The sequence below is a fragment of the Acanthochromis polyacanthus genome, chromosome 20, assembly GCF_021347895.1.
Source record: "Acanthochromis polyacanthus isolate Apoly-LR-REF ecotype Palm Island chromosome 20, KAUST_Apoly_ChrSc, whole genome shotgun sequence".
NCBI classification, from domain to species: Eukaryota; Metazoa; Chordata; class Actinopteri; family Pomacentridae; genus Acanthochromis; species Acanthochromis polyacanthus.
The window spans coordinates 28,049,286-28,066,010 of NC_067132.1; the positions used below are offsets into that span (position 1 = coordinate 28,049,286).

The 16,725-nt window shown below is 41.2% G+C and overlaps 1 protein-coding gene across 1 annotated transcript in view; it reads left to right on the forward strand.

The window, feature by feature from the left end:
- Nucleotides 1–16,725, forward strand: part of LOC110952682 (cadherin-12-like) — a 120,314-nt gene that overhangs the window by 96,440 nt on the left and 7,149 nt on the right. Inside the window, exons 7-9 of the mRNA XM_022196341.2 lie at nucleotides 1,090–1,343; nucleotides 6,734–6,870; nucleotides 10,278–10,399. Of these exons, the coding sequence (XP_022052033.2) occupies nucleotides 1,090–1,343; nucleotides 6,734–6,870; nucleotides 10,278–10,399 (513 nt within the window). The remainder of the gene's footprint in view (nucleotides 1–1,089; nucleotides 1,344–6,733; nucleotides 6,871–10,277; nucleotides 10,400–16,725) is intronic.

A 16,725-nucleotide genomic window follows, 5' to 3' on the forward strand; every position in this document is an offset into this window, starting at 1 on the left:
GAGGGCTCCAGCAGCATCTGCTATCGCTGTGAAATCACGACTGCACAGCCTCAGATCGTTTCCAGTGGTCCGACTCTAATTAGATCGCTAATTCATGTGCATTTAATTTGGACAGATGATTGGTCATATTTATCTTGCCTCCCTGGCATCTTCCAAGTTGCACCCCCCCATCTCGCTGCCGACCGCACACTTTCCGCGGCGCTATTACCAGCTGTTTGCACTCGGTGTCTCCTGAAAACAACGTGCCGGAGAAGCCCAAAGAAGTCCTGAGGCCGGGAGATAGCGGTAGCTGCCATAGCGGCTACATGTTAGTCAATTTGAAATACACAGAAAGGAATGTCTCTCATGTGACTCCGGGCCAGTAGAGCGTGACCGGCTGCGAGCTCGCCAAGTATGGTCGGTCACACATGAGAGGGCAGGAGACAGGCAGAAGCACGAGCACGGGTGTCATTGCTGTCGGATGCGTACACCTCGGCTGCAGACATGCCCAGGATGCTGATTCCTCCCCCTCGCTTTTGACTAATTGACCCTGAGCTGGTATGTCAGAGGCTTGAGGAGTGTAAGAGCGTATGAAGGCCTGCGAAGCTTGTTGTTTTGGAGAACTCTTGTAAACGGAGGGGTGAAGTTCTGCTGAACCAAGTAAGTGCCGCTTGACTTTTCCACTCTGACGGGGCAGCGCACATTGACCTGGTTTCTCATGAAACATAAGCCAGTCTCCCATTGGCTGAATATAAACACACAACCTGTAATATCATATCATATCATAACAGAGGGCGTTTACCAGCTTATTTCCAGTCAGGTGAGAACAATGCAATTTCAATGTATTTTTGACTGACAATATAAACACTGGAAATCATCCAAATGCAGGAATTTATCGGAGTGGATGTTGACATCTGATAGCATCCTTGAAAATGGCAGAATAGCAGAAATAAACTGAGGGCGAGATGCCGTCAACACCGATGCTCATATTGGGTTTCCTCAAGAGCTCTTACCGACACTACAGAGCCGAAACGTAATTCTGATTTTTTCTTTAAAAAAGCTACAGGTAATAGTGACTTCAACTGTGTGTTTTTTCTCTTCTTTTTACAGCCCCTGGACTATGAAACCAAGAAGGCGTACACCTTTAAGGTTGATGCCTCCAATGCTCATCTGGATCCTCGGTTTCAAAGCTTTGGGGCTTTCAAAGACACAGCAACAGTGAAGATTAACGTTTTGGATGTGGATGAGCCCCCGGTGTTCAATAAGCCCTCCTATGTGATGGATGTGTATGAGGACACACCTGCGGGTACCATCATTGGAGCGGTGACGGCACAGGATTTAGACGCCAGCAGCAGTCCTGTCAGGTGAAGTTAAACTTTAAAACACTGGACGATTTACACCGAAACTCCTCCACATGGTGTTATATCAAATACATGCATGGTTTTGTGACATCTCTGCCACTTTATGTAAAAAAAAAAAAGCCCTGTTTGTTTCAAATTCAAGACATTTTTTTCCTTTATGCACAGTGGAGAACAATATCTACCTTTAAAGTTTGAGTTTTAATGACTCCAGCAAACTGCTAATTCTTAATTTTACAGGCTCCAGAATACCTAACCCCAAAAACCACGGATATGAAAGGCATGTTTTCCTTTTTTAAAAAGCAATTACATCATTTATCATTGCCCAATTCTTTAAATAACAAAGTGAAGTGTCAGATTCTCATTCATCTGTCAGCCTTTGAATGAGTCCTGAGTCTAATTTAAGCTGAAAATTGTGACATTTCATCAAAGTCACTTATTTCTACTTACCTAATTAAAATAAAAATAGGCAACAAAAAAAATAAGCTAATGGCCCAAATCACATCCTGGAAAACATGAAAAATTCTGCAATTTTCAGCACAATTGAGAAGCCAAGAGCAACCAACAGTCACATGATGAAAAATCTGAGACTTTCAGGTTGACCTGAAGGCTATGTTTAAGATAATGAGAGGAAAATGTAACCGAAATGATTCATAAAATAAATGCAGCATGGCTCAAAAATGGAAAACAGAAGAAGTTGTTGGAAGATACATTCAGCATGGTGAAACATGCTTCTAGAGTTGATGTGAAGAGCGTGTAACGGGTGTAAAAATGCAAGAAGGCATAATTTTTCCATTACTGATAACATCTGTGAGCTTTTGGAAAAATATTGCACATATTGATTCTTTTTTTCTCCAGTTTTTGCACCAATAAATGCCCGGAAACTGCTTGATTTCAGAGGATTAAAAACAGAAATGGTTTATTAGTGGATTGTAGCTAAGTGTCGTTAAAAAAGTAAATTTTATCCTCACCCATCTGTTCGATGAAGACTTTTTAATTCCATTTTCACTGTGGCATTTCCAACACAAGCTAAAATCAAAGCAATAAATGCTGGAATTATTCACGTAAAACATTTCTACTTTCTAAAAAACACTAGCACTTGTGGTTAGAATGGAATTCTCAGGTAAAGACACTTGTTAAGATGTGCTCACCTGTCTTTGCTGAAAGGCTTTAGATAGTCTGATAAAACAGACAAAAAAAAACTGCTCACAGTTTAGACATTCCTGCCATTTAAAAAAAACTGTTTTCCTCATATGATTCAGAGTCTAATCTCATATAAATACTGGAATGAATCTGGCCTGGATCTGGATGCACATTTCCATCTTGAGGAGCTTTACTGTTGAACCAAATATCCCCATGTCATTCCCTTGAGGATTAAAGAGCTAAATGGAGAACTACTGCGATACTGCAGCCCATGATTGAAGCCTTAAGATCTCTAATACATTCATCAATGTCTCCGGTCTCCATTCATCAACGTCATCAGAGCTTTAATCTGAAGAGTTTTGTCAGTTTTGCTCATCAGTTTGAGGACTAATCATCAGTCCATGTAGAACGTTCGATACCGTCATGTAAAATCCTGTTCTTGTCATCTGTTGGCAGGTTGGCACTTGTTGGTGTCGCTGCACCTCGTGAAGACAAAATCTAACTTTATTATGCAGATGAAAACCTGACAACATAAATACATGATATCTGGATATCTCACCTTTACGACATTATCTGACTTTAGCTTGAAGCTATCTCTGTATCTGGATAAGTTGCTGTACCTCATGTTCAGTCTTGTTTCACGGATTCTGTGTGTTGCATCGGAATAATGCAGTGGGAACAGATTTTATATCAAACAGTTTAGTTGTTCTTGAGTTTCAGAAATAATTATCATGCTGCTACTTCTTGTATGCCATTCTGTTGCATCAAATATGTTGCTTGGACAGTTTTAAACCATCTCTTCTGAAGATCTCGGTTTCTTTCACCTTCGTAGCATGTCCATATGGTGTTCTATGTATATATGTGCTGGAAATGAATGGTTGCCAACGCCATGGCTGAGGATTTCTAACAGCTAGCTGCATCCTACTGACGACTGTCTCAGAAACAGACATTCAGACTTCAGGAGGTTTTAATATCCCACAAACTTAAGGAACCAATCCTGGAAAGCGTATAGAGTGGGCTTTCTGTGCCATTATTCTTCTTTTGAACATGTTTGGCTAAAATATTCCAATTTTACAGCTTGTCATTGTGGAGCAAAAGGTAGTTTCAATTTAAAGCGTCTGAGCGAGGTTGAGGTTTGGTGTGCTTCAGCTGCAGTTGGACGATGTAGCTTGAATACACGGTGATACGTTTTTAAGGGTTAAATCAACGCATATTCAACATATTTCAGAACATTTAGGTCAACCATTTTGTCCACCAAACTGCGAAGTCCCTCCAAAAAACCTCTCAACTGTTTAAGTCAATGTGTATAATGCAATTATTTTCAAAGTACTTTGTTTACTTGGCGGCCATGTAGTTTTTAATAGACCTAAGTTTGCTCTTAAAATGTGTTTTAAGATGAGATTTATTTTATAGATGACTTTCTATTAATTATCTGGATGATTAGCATGATTTAATTAAAGGTAATTGTTACACATTATTGCCGTGTAGTGTTAATCGTTTGGCTCGGTGGAGCGATACACTGATTAAGAGGGCAATGAAGTGGAAGAACTGGTGTCCAGGTTCAATGGCGGTATAGAGGTCATGGCCTTCATTTTAATCCACATCTAGAACTGATGCTAAGAGTAACCACTGCTACCATCACATCTGAAAAAAAGAGTTGGTGTTTGGACGATGCAAAGAAAGTGTTTTGCATAAATAGTGATAAATCTAAATCAAACAGGACCGATGGAACTTATATAAGCAGCAGTGCTTATTAGTTTAACTGCAAAGAAGGAGAAAAAAGACAGAAAATTAATGCAAATTTGTGTCCTCTACTGGTTTAATTCCTACATTAAATTGAATTTTTAAGTAGAACTCACAACAATATCCCAATAAGTCAAAGTGCTGATGTTCCTTATCCCAGTATCTCCAAAATAAAGGGTCCTTAATTCACCGCCGCTGCTGCTGCTCTCTCCTTGGTAATTATCAGGTGGGACAATTTAACATCCCTGCTCAGTTTCCAGATCTGATACGCCTTTCCCCAACTCCTGATTTATACTCAAGGCAAATCATTCCTTTTCCAGCTCAGTCTCTTTGCCTTGATGTTGCTGAACACGTGCAGACACGCACACTCGAACGCACCGTCCTGTTTCCTGTCCATAAAACTTCGCCGGTAGATAACAATAGAGCATCCTGTGCAAAGACAAAAGAAGAAGTGTGGCCTTAAAAATGCATGAGAAACCCTTTTTAAAATCTATTAGCTTACTTTTACTCGGGCGGATTGCTTCATAGTAATGCCTCTTTGAAGATGAATGGCTCGGGTGAAAATAGCAATAACACCTGTTGCCTGGACAGCAGTTGTTTTATTATGAATCTTTCATTACCGGAGAAAACAAAAGAATAGCAAGAAGCGGGGATTTGTACAAAAAACAAAGGAGCTAATGCCCTCTATTCTATGGCTCTCCACTTTGTCTCCAGTATTTTAAATATTCATCAATACCCCGGCTGACATTGTGTGCCTTCTGAGAGCAGCCTCGCACTCCTCGCTTCAAAACAATAGACCCAATGACCCATCATGCATAGGGAATTATGCTTTTAGACTTTAGACTCAACTGATTTCGCTATTTAGCAGCATGCTGTCGAGTTATCTCTAGCTGGGGAAACAAAAGGCCGTCATGAATAGTGCATTATTGGCTGATTCTAAAGAGATTCCCAAGTTTGAATGGGACTGAACTTTTGGCTTCTGTCTAAAAGCACCAATCACAAAGGCGCTCAGGAGCCATATTGTTCATTGGCTTTATAAAAACCTCGAAAACCTCGAAACCCTAAAAACCAGCAACTGTTGATAATAAACTCAAACGTGCCTTCCTTTTTTAATTCTTCTTCTTCTTAAACTACCTTGCGCATTGTGTGTAATGTTCACTGGAGTGAATTAACATCAGCGCAGTTCAAAGCAGGAGATAACAGTGTAATTAATTTTCATATCTACAGCTGCCAGTACTGAGCTGAGCTTAAAGAGACGCTTCAGATCTGTGATTTCGTTCTCGCAGCTGTTGATGCGCTCTATTTTACTTAACGATAACTCCGAGATTGGACCAATTGCAAGCAAAATGTTTGCTTTTTTTGTGTTTTCCGTCTAAAAAATTCCGTTTTTTTAATCTTTCCCAGAGCGAAACATGTGCTTCAGTAGCAGCTGGACTCTAATAATACCCCACACCCCCTAAAAAAAAAAGGGTTTTGCCCAGAGGAAAAATTGTAAACCATTGATCTTTTGAACTCTTGATGGGAGTTTGGCTCTAATATTTATCAAAGAGACTCACGCTAAACTACTTTGACACGATCGTGTTCACTTCGAGGCCGGAGTTAAAGAGACGACGCAGACAAATCGGAGCTGAAACAGAAAATTTGATGGAACCAAAGCTCATGAAATTTTTCATTTTTTTGAAACTGAAGTGGTTTCGTTATCATTCTCATTACGACCAAAACACTCGAGGGCGTGAATGTGTGCTCGGTCTGTTTCTCTTAATGACTGAGTCAAGTCCAGTTTGAGGCTCTGTGGTGGAGAAAACAAGCACGTTAAATATTCATGAGCAGTAGCCTTTTAAGATCAAATAGCAAAAGCATGAGAAAAAAAACGAGTGATGGCACGAAGAGGCTGTCCTTTATGTGGACGCTCAGCCCCATGAGAAATCAACCCTGCAGAAGAGCCCATGAGCAAGGCACCACATTCCCAACCTCTGTCCTCTTTGAGAATAAAAGACGACAACCTATTTGTGGCTAAATTATTGATGAAAAATGGCCTTTTAAGATCAAATGGAATGGAATGATGAATGGAGCTGTCACTGGCTCGCGGTTCTGATTTCAGATCTCGCTTGTATTTCATGGCTTTGCATTCAGAGCAACTTGGTGTAAGAACCAAAGATGCGTTTGAACAGAGACGGACACCACGCAAACATTTTCACACTTTTTGTTGTTCGTCGGCCGCGGTAGAGATTGATACGGCGAAAATTCATTTATGTTCCCGAGAAAACCGTCAGCTCAGCACGGCCAAAGCACGCCGGGCCCCCATTACTAGACTGGAATGTATATGCAATCCTCAGCACATTTTCTGGAAATGACCATTCAGAATGAGTAATGAAGGCCGTGCCAACATCACATTACACCTAACTCATATACATGAGCCCAGAGGGGGGAATCACTGTGGTTTAATTCTCTGGTTTATGTTGGAAATGGGTGCCGTTAAACAAACATTTATTTTGTTTACTTTTCCTTAGGTATTCCATTGACTGGAAGAGCGACTTGGACAGCTACTTCGACATTGATCCGGTGGAGGGAACCATTTCCACGAATGAACTCCTGGACAGGGAGAGCATCGCTCAGCACAATATCTCCATCGTGGCGACCAAACTTAGTAAGTATGACAATGGGATCAATTGTGATTCATGCAGGTGTCGCCGTCCTTCCCCCTCCGCCATAATCTGTGTGAAGGATTTAACACACTTTTACTCTAGTCAATACTCAATCCCATTTTGCTGGAAAGGTTTATAGGTGACCATAAACCATGATAGCTCTCCCAGAGGGATGTATCTCCAGGACATTGTCTCCTCTAGCATACTTGCCTCAACTCTGTTTTCATTTTTAACTGCCTTCTTCTTCTCCATTTGATGACATTGGCATTGGGAAGCTTTTTCTTTCCTCCCCACACCAGAGTCAACTTTTACTTACACCGCAGTAAAATGTGAACCTTTACTGAAACTTTACGGCCGCGGCGTCACAGCGTGCGGCGAGCCGAGCGCCGGGAGAAGATGGAACTAACGCGGGAGCTGCGGCTTTAAGACATGTCATCAAGCTAATTATGTTTTTATGGAGGAAGTGGAGCAAATTTCCGGATAAATAAGCAAATCTATCGTCATCAAGTCATCAAATCTGCTAAGAACCGTCAAAGTCATTATCCCAGAGGCAGGCTGGTGCTCAATCAAAATTACACACGCTGTATATTCATTAGGACAGACTGTGAAATATGGGCTGTTAAAACTTGAGTCATTGTCGCCTTGGAAACTGATATTACTCACTTCCCCTCAAGGTCATGGCAGTGACATGCTAATTCTGTTTTTTTTTTTCCCTACGTGTGTGAGCATGTTTCTTTGAGCGGCTTTTTGTGCCTAAGTGCCAAGAAAATTGGAGGGATGGGGTAGACTGAAAGGATACAGGGTTAATGGAGGAGGAAGAAGAGGAGGAGGAGGATTCTGCAAGGCCGCCGCATGCTCAGTGGATACAGGAAGCCGTGGCGTTTGTGCTCTTTTTGCCCACATGTGTTTCACTCCTTTCTTATCACCTGCCTGCCAGTAGACACTCTGATCTAGACCTCCTGCCCTCTCGGGTTCCCTCTTCCTCAGAGGACTTATGTTTGGACAATTTTACTCACTGACAGAAAAGGAGACGGGAAAAAAAATAAAACCCCAGAGCCAGTGTTTAAAAATAATAGTTGAACTGGTGCAGTAAGAGCAGAGATAAAGCCCAGCACCCCAGAGTTTGTGTCCCAGCTTGAGTTCAATTCTGTTTTTGACCTTGAGTGAGATTTGGCAGAACTTTCTGCTCTGGATATTGGATAGTCTGTTATGGCTCCTCCGCGCTGCTTTCTATTGTCATCGTCGGGGTGTTTTCTGTGTGCTATTCGGGTTTTAAAGCATGAAGAACAACACGAAAATCACTGGAGCAAAGGTACCTTCATCGAGGAGAGGTCACAAAGAGGGAAAAAAAACTCTCATCCGCAGCCTCAATTGGCATCGCACAGCAGTTTTCAATAAACGGCAAATTATTACCTGGGTTTGTCCTACCTCTGCATCCGCCGCGCGTCCTTGCCGCTAATGCTTTTTAACATTTATCCGCCCACGCCTTTAATATTCCCTGTAACAATGACTTGGCTGGAAAATGTCCAACAATATGCGCGGCTGGATGACATTTCCTTTCAATAAAGTAAAAAAAAAAATGTAAAAAGCGCCTCTGCAATGATCAACACCTGCCACAACACCTGAGTTGGAGGCTTTTCCCTTGGCAAACCTTGGAGATCTGCGCGGTCATCTCCAGACACTGCAGTCATGCAGCAAAAATGAGAGCAGTGTGTGCCGCTCTCCCGAGACCCAGTGCACAGCAGAAGGCTTTGGCTAAATAAGAACCAGGGGTAGATTAGCAGTTTTGGCATTTTAAACCCCAGCAGCAATTTTTCGGGGAGACAAAGAGCGGGGGGAAGATCTATTAAATGCAATAATAACCTTGGCAGGAGGCAATTAAGGAGGCACACTTGCCATCTATTTACAGCAAATGAATTTAGTTTCACACTCATCATGAGTTTTGTGTTCGCCGCCTTCTTCTGCCTGCACTTTTAACAGACTGACATCCACCAGGAACCTTTCTGTCTCCGTTCTGTACCTCATTTTATAGATTTGTGGTTGATTGCTTGCGAAGATTGAGGATTTTTTTTCTTCTTCTTGTTTTATTAAAATGAGCTTAATTTAAAAAAAAGTCATGCAGAGCAGAAAAGCAGTAAAAAGCAGACAACTTTATGGCAAACCACTGAGGCAGAATATATATAGACAGGGTATTCAGATTCAGGAAATAAATAAATAGAGCATGTCTTATTGGGGTGAAATGCTGATGCCAGTCAGATTGGAAAATAACTACAATACCATTGCTCCATCTAGTGGGCTGAGGGATGTATCACTTGTAGCAATAATAACAGTTATGGAGATGAGATTTGGACAGAAGATAAGAAGAGAATAGACTCAGTAGTGGTGCTTTTATTGATCTGGAGGATTTTTTTTTTCTTTAACGGGAAACCTGATGATTGAAAAGATTTTTTGCTGGCTGAGCATCACTGTTAGTAGTTCAGTTAGTGCAAAAGCAGCAAATTCCATGCTTGGTGTCATTTTTACCTTGGTGGGAAGATTGCTTTTTCCATCAAGGTCAGAGACAGGTTACTAACTGAGCCGTGGCTGCTCCTCCAATCCCCTTGAGTCCGACTCTTACAGATCCCCCTCCTCCTCCTTCTTCTTCAACCAACAACCCGCCCCTACACACTAAGCCCACGCACCTGTATGTACCCATGCACTGGCACTCGCACAAACAAGAGCTCGCTAAGCCTCCCGCTGCACAGCAAAGAGCCTATTCCCGCATCAAATCCATAAAGTTTGCCTTACTCGGGTTTCCACACAGGAGGGGAAAAAAAGAACAATCCCCCATTGTGCCCTCTGCAAGAGAGAGAACATTGGAACAAACAACCCTGGATTTAAGTCAGTCCCACTCAGGGGGGCTTTCAAACTATAATTAAAATATACATCTTACGGCTTAAACCAAACCTGAGTTAAATCATTTTTTAAAAAAAAGAAGGAAATGCTCTCTCCATAGAGCCTTATCCCATCATGTGAGGCATGTTTTATTTGCAGGCAGCACATGGGAGGAATTAAAATCCACGTGTGTTTATTTAATTCTGCTTTTCATCATCAATCAAAAGCATCATAAAACAGCGGCGTGCAATTTATGCATCGCCATGTTCCGGACACATCACAGATTTTTCTTCTTTTTTCCCTCCAGCATTTAAGAAGGGTGACTTACAGAGCAGCCAGGCGTCGATTCAAGGACGCCGTGGACATTTGGGCATCGGCAGCCTCTTTAACCGCTCAGCCGTTCCACCGCAGCCGTGATAAACCTCTAAAGCTTGTCATGAGATGGTAGTACTTTAGGTATCCACATGATGTCAGTGCTGTGAAAAAGGAGAAATAACACTGTCATGTTGTGTTTCTCTCTCTCTCTCTCCGTCAGACAGTCCAGTCCTGACCAGCCGGGTGGCCGTTACTGTCCATGTGCTGGACATCAACGAGTTCCCGCCTGAACTCGCCAGTCCATACGAGACCTTTGTGTGTGAAAATGCCAAAGTGGGACAGGTATGTTCAGCGGTTAACCTCCTTCCTGCCTCCTCCTGTGTGGACATCTCAGGTTCTCGTGGCGTTAAGCACAGCAGATTCTCTAACTGTTCAGACGTGTTGACTGAGCCTTTAACCTTCAAATTTACAAACATCTTTTATCCTTGGGGTCCAGCAAGTTAAATGTCTGGAAAATTATTAGAAGTAAAATTGTTCCCCAGGTTTATGTGTCTGGTATTTTATGTCTATTTGTTGACTACCTAAGTAGCCCTTTAAAGACCCACCGAGGAAGATTTTTATGCTCGTAACAAAGTCCCATATTAAGGTGGATGAATCTTCATTATTTACACTTATTAATGCCCCCATTTTCGATTCATGAATCATTTTGGTTTTGCAAATATTTGTATTTTATTAATTTTTTTGTCGACTCGTCTAGAATGTCCTGTGAGAGACGGAGCGATTTACAGCAAATACGGTGCGCGTGCGCTGACGGAGCGGAGCAGGGCGGAGCTAGTTGTTTTCAGCAGTAGCAGAGCGGAGAGTTGGTTGCATAAATTTCATGGATAAATGTATGAACTGTGCAAAATTCCAGACAATATAGACTGTCAAAACGTTATTCGTGTATAACCTCTTTGTTAGATGTACGTTACCTCGTCGGTGGCCATTGTTCAACAATGATTTCAACTCCGCCGGCTTTCCTGAGGCTCGCTCGCTCGTTTACGACGGTTTGCGACAGTGCGCGCCGAGGCTCACGGGAAATGTAGCGTTGCTTCGGCAGCGCTACATTTCCGCTAAAATCTTCCTCGGTGGGTCTTTAAATAAAGCAACCACACACCCACTCCCTTTTTACATCCAGAGAATCTACTGCATGACGATGGAGAAATTTGCAGATCACAATAAAACCTACTGACTGACATAAAATTGCAAAGATTTATATTTTTGGTGTTGGCTTTATATTACTTTATAGTACGTATTTTGTCATCTATAACATTTGGAACAAGAAAAGCATTCAGAGAGCACAGGACTCTGCCAAAGCTACTCAGTCATAGGATGACTGCCGATGTTTGAAATCCTGAAAAAATTCATTAATGAGTTACATTGACTCATCTGTCCTCAAGTGTTCTTATTTGGTAAAACATCACAGGAATCTATGGGCTAAATTATTAATAAACTAAACACGAAATGCACTCAGAGAGCGCAGTACTCCGCCAAAGCTGTTCATTCCCCCATATGACATTGTCAGAAACAAAATCCAATCACTTGGTCCTCGTGTCATTTCTGACCTTCCCTGAAAGTTTCATCCAAATCGGCTGGTCCGTTTTTGAGTAATGTTGCACACAGACAGACAGACAGACAGACAGACAGACAGACAGACAGACAGACAGACAGACAGACAGACGCCTATTGTCTCGTATCTCTGTTGTGTTTCTTGGCAGAGTACTAAAAAACTATTTCTGTTATCAAGAATAGTAACATGTATCATATTCGGGGTCAATTTGACCACAGAAAAAAACAAACGCAATTTCAGAAAGTTTGGGGCCCTAGAACTTTCTGAATATTTAAAAATTGCATGTTATAGTGACCTCAGTATCATCCAAAACAGTGAAAACAACATTGCGTAAAATGTTGCTATTTCTTAAAGGACACATAGGTGTTTACCCAGTTGCCCCCATCAAACTAGGAAATGTTATTAAATATGAAGCAAAAAAATGATGTCATCATTGATTTAGAGACATTAAACAGTGACAAGGATCAAAGTGATAATTTAAGGAGGGTTAAGATGGTTGTCAAAGACTATTTAAAGGTACTAAATTGAATCTGAAAGGTGTTGGCACACAGTAACACCAGCAAAGCGCCACTGCTTGCACTTTGACAGAAATAAACGCTGAAATTGTGATACTTTCCTGCTTTTTTACAACACACTTACGTCTTGTGTTTTACCCAAGGTGACTTGAAGAAAAGCCTTCTTTTATTTCAAGGGATTTTTGCAGAGAAACCCTTCAGCAGCGAGCATGAATCAAAAAGAAAAAAGAATCTGATTGTGTCAGAGTTCGATTCGACGGGAGAAGCAATCATAAAGCACAGCAGCGCTTTGCATACCAGGCAACCTGGAGTACATTTCGGATGATATATTTGAGATGCAGCGGAGAAATTTGCCTGTGCGCGTTGTAAACCACCTGTGCCTGTAAATTAGCCCATTAACCAGCATCTATATGCAGTTAGCGTTGTGAGGGAACAGCTTCTTTGGCAGTCTATCAAATCACTGTAGACGCCTCATCACACTGAGGATGTTTTGCCGGTCCTCAGGCCTGTTGCAATCAAAACAACGGCTGTGCCCTCTATTTGACGGCATCACTGTCTTCCTTGGCATGTGAATTTGCCATGTTTTCTAGCTTCACGACGGAGCCCGCGCTTTATATTCTGGCTGTGCTGTTTCTCAGATTTGGTCCAAAATGTAAACACAATCCGAGCAAACCACTCTGCTCCAAACTCCTAATAAATGATACCTACACTATCATTCAAAAGTTTGGGGTCACCCAGAAAATTTCATGTTTTTCAGGAAAAGTCACACTTTAATTCATGTGCTAGCATAACTGCACAACGGTTTTCTAATCATCAATGAGCTTTTCAACAGCATTAGCTAACACAATGTAGCATTAGAACACAGGAGTGATGGTTGCTGGAAATGTTCCTCTGTACCCCTATGGAGATATTCCATTAAAAGTTTCCAGCTTGAATATTCATTTACCACATGAACAATGTCTAGACTGTAAGTGACCCCAAACTGTATGTTCTCGTCTTCAATTTTATTTGATCTTTTGTTTTAAGATCAAAATCGATTCAAAAATGACTAGTTAGACCTTTAACTTGCAGAATAAAGTACAATAAATGCAAGATTGTTTCCACATTTATTTCCACTTGGAAGAAACTTTCTCTGTCTCTCCTGAACAGCTTGTTTGGAAGCAAATTGTGATCGAAAAAATGCAACTTACAGCAGCAGGGCAAAGCGTGATGTGAACACATGGAGCCACCGGTGCACAAACGCTGAGAATTTTCAGTGATTTATGAGACGTCTTGTGTTCAGAAGTTAAACAACAAAGACAGGAACAGTATTTACACAGCGACAGAGTCTGGATTTTAGAAGGAGGGATGCTGAGTTGATGCCGTTTTAAGAATTTAGAAAAAGAAAATGAATCTTAATATGAAGCCATAGAGAAACATTTGGATTTGGTACCCAGTTAGTTCGCTACATTCACTTATATGACTGCTCTGCACCAGATAATCCAAGTTTGTTCCACTGGGGGTAAAACATAATCAAGATTCATGTTTGAAACCGTACAGAAAAGTACAAAAAGTAGATTTAAACTGCCTCATCATCCTTCCTCTTTCGCATTCCCTCCCTGTAATCTTCTTTCCCCTCATCTTCCTCCTGGCTCCTCTTCCAGAATATACACTTTCCTGCAGCGTCGCCACAGCATGATTCCACCAGGTGTTGTGCACAGCTGGGGGATGATAAAGAACCGCAGATCCTCTCTTGTAAAAAATCCATCACACATTTCCCTTGATGATTATCTGCTCGCACACAGCCGAAAAACATACGAGCTGCTTGTTCTGGAGTGTCTCACGCTGCGGCACAACTTTTGATTGAAAATAATCTGTAACCAGGATGAACCCAGCAAGGGGAGCGGTATGATTGTTTCCCTGTGAATGTGTGGGAAGAGGCTCTTACTAAAGCCTAACGCCGAGATTTGCAAATAAAGAAGATCGGGAAGTTATACAGTAGGACAATTCATAATTTACTGTACTCGGAGTCAACTGGTCAAGTGTGAAATGAGAAAAAGTAACCACAAAGGGAACATAAAACAAGTTATTTCCTACTGGGGACTTCTACACATTAGATATATTGGAGGGCAGCCGGTGCTATAATGTGCTCCTGCTGTTTAAAGTATTTGCTTTGCCTTTTGTAATGCGATATTGGAACGCTAACCTCGTGAATCAGTTTGTTACGCGGGGATAATTACATTTACATTTACAGCATTTAGCCGCCACTCTTATCTAGCTTAACTCACAATGCAGCTGAGTGCAAAAGCAGAATGCACTCGAAGCCATTTAACATGTACAATAGCAGCGAGTAATAAGCAGCTACTGCAGCAACAGCTCCACTTGTGATGGAGAGGAGGTGGGAAGCACTTTTGAGTGCAATAAAAGGAGGATTTGTAAATGACAGACTGTATTATATATGTATTTATTCTATATAAATCAAAAATAAAATCTTACGGAGATACAGAGAAAAATTCAGAACTATACAGAAAAGTGCAAGAAGTGGGTTTAAACTGCATCCCTTCTTTCATTTTCCTTTCCTTTCTCTCTCTTATTATTAATCTTCTTTTCCTGCAGTATATTTTGCAGGAAATGATAGAATATACACTACCATTTGGCCCAAATACCTGCAAAAAAAACATGTATTTCAGCACCGTTCTACATTTTCTTGCAGCCAGTACCGAACATGAATGTTTTAGCACTAAGATTTTTCATGCAGAATCAGTTTTATATCAGTATTTCTAATAATTCAAAGAAGAGGGTCAGCATTACATGCAAATTTAATTCTAGACGAGCAATGCAATTCAAGAATATGGCTCAGATATCTGCAAAAACATCCCTGTATTTCACCAACATTTTACACTTTCTTGCAGCCGATACCAAATATGGAGTTTTGTGCCACTATTTCCACTATTTTTAAATCATTTCTTCCCCTTGAAATCCTGCTTAAAAAGAAGGGATAGCATGACATGTAAATCTAATTCTAAAAATGCCATACAATTCAAGAAATTGGCCAAAATATCTGCAAAAAAAACCAAAACTATTTCGCCAACGTTCTACACTTTCTTGCAGCCGTTACCAAACATGGATGTTTTAGCAATGAAACATTTGATGCAGTTTTGCATCAGTATTTCCACTAATTCACAACTGATTCTTGCTTTAGAAAAAGTTTATAAAGAAGAGGGGCAGCATTACATGTAAACTTAATTCTAAAAATACCATGCAATTCAAGAAAATAGCCCAAATATCTGCAAAAAAAAACTGTATTTCAGCAACGTTCTACACTGTCTTGCAGCCAATACTAAACATAGATGACTGAGTACTAAAGTTTTTGATGCAGAATCAATTTTGAATCAGCATTTCCACTGATTCAACTTGATTCTTACATTTAAACAGTTTTAAAAGAGGAGGGACAGCATTGCACAGAAACATAATTCCAAAAAGTACCATGCAATTCAAGAAAATGGCCACAATATCTGCAAAAAAACTTGAATTTCAGCTAGGGTTTCTGCATCTGCAGCTGTAAACACACCTTGTAGCATTGCAAAATCTTATTCTATCATGAAATAGCCATGCATTCTTCTTTTTTTGACATTCTGGTTTATTTTATTTTTGCATTTGTTGTGTGCGCATCAGCATTCTGTGAGATTTAAAATCAGATAAATTGCATGGTTGGAAGTAAACTTGCCAGTATCTGAGGTTTTCTACTCAACTAGCACGGATTTTTATTGAATCTAAAATGATCTATCGATTAATTAGTCAGTTGCCTTTTTCTGGACTTTGCTGGAGGGTTGGAGATGAGGCTAAGGGCTCTTTCCCCCCATAGACATTGTGATTTTATGGGTTGTAGCCTTCCACTGGGCAAACCGTTGCTTTAGGTAACGTTTGATGGACGTGCGCCATTATTTCTGACATAACTGATTTACTGGGCGCCAAAAAAGATCGATAGTTTAAACACTAATGAAAAATAACTGTTGGTTGCAGCTCAGATTTATTCATCACAAAGGTAATTTGCTTGCAGGGAATCAATAGTGTGAACTGTACATCTGCTGCGGGGAACACAACAGAACACTCATCACACCTGGTGTCAGGTTTTACTCCCCTGGAGGGACTTCTATTCAAATACTGAGAGGGGAAAGAGAGAGCAACATAGTCGGGGTGATGTAACGGGGCAGGAGGGTTGATTGTTGGCTGCTGTGTGTTTGTGGTGGGGGGGTGGATTCAGGACCAGTGAGTGAAGAGGAGCAGACTGGTCGCACAGCTGGGTTGGCAGGACAGCCGGTTCCAGACAGAGCTCTGAGACGTTCAGGGAACAGAGGAAAGTAGAAAAGCCGTCAGCAGTCAAGTACAGAGGCGGCTGAATCAGCAATCTGTGCTTAACAGGGTGGAAGTGCACAGAAGAGAGTGGCTGGTTGGTTGGTTTGGTGTTGTTAGTCTCACACTGGTTTCACGTGCAAGTGGTCCAGTTTGTAGAAATGCTCTGGCAGATAAGTGTAGGTGTTGTTCTGCAGATGTAGTGTGATTTA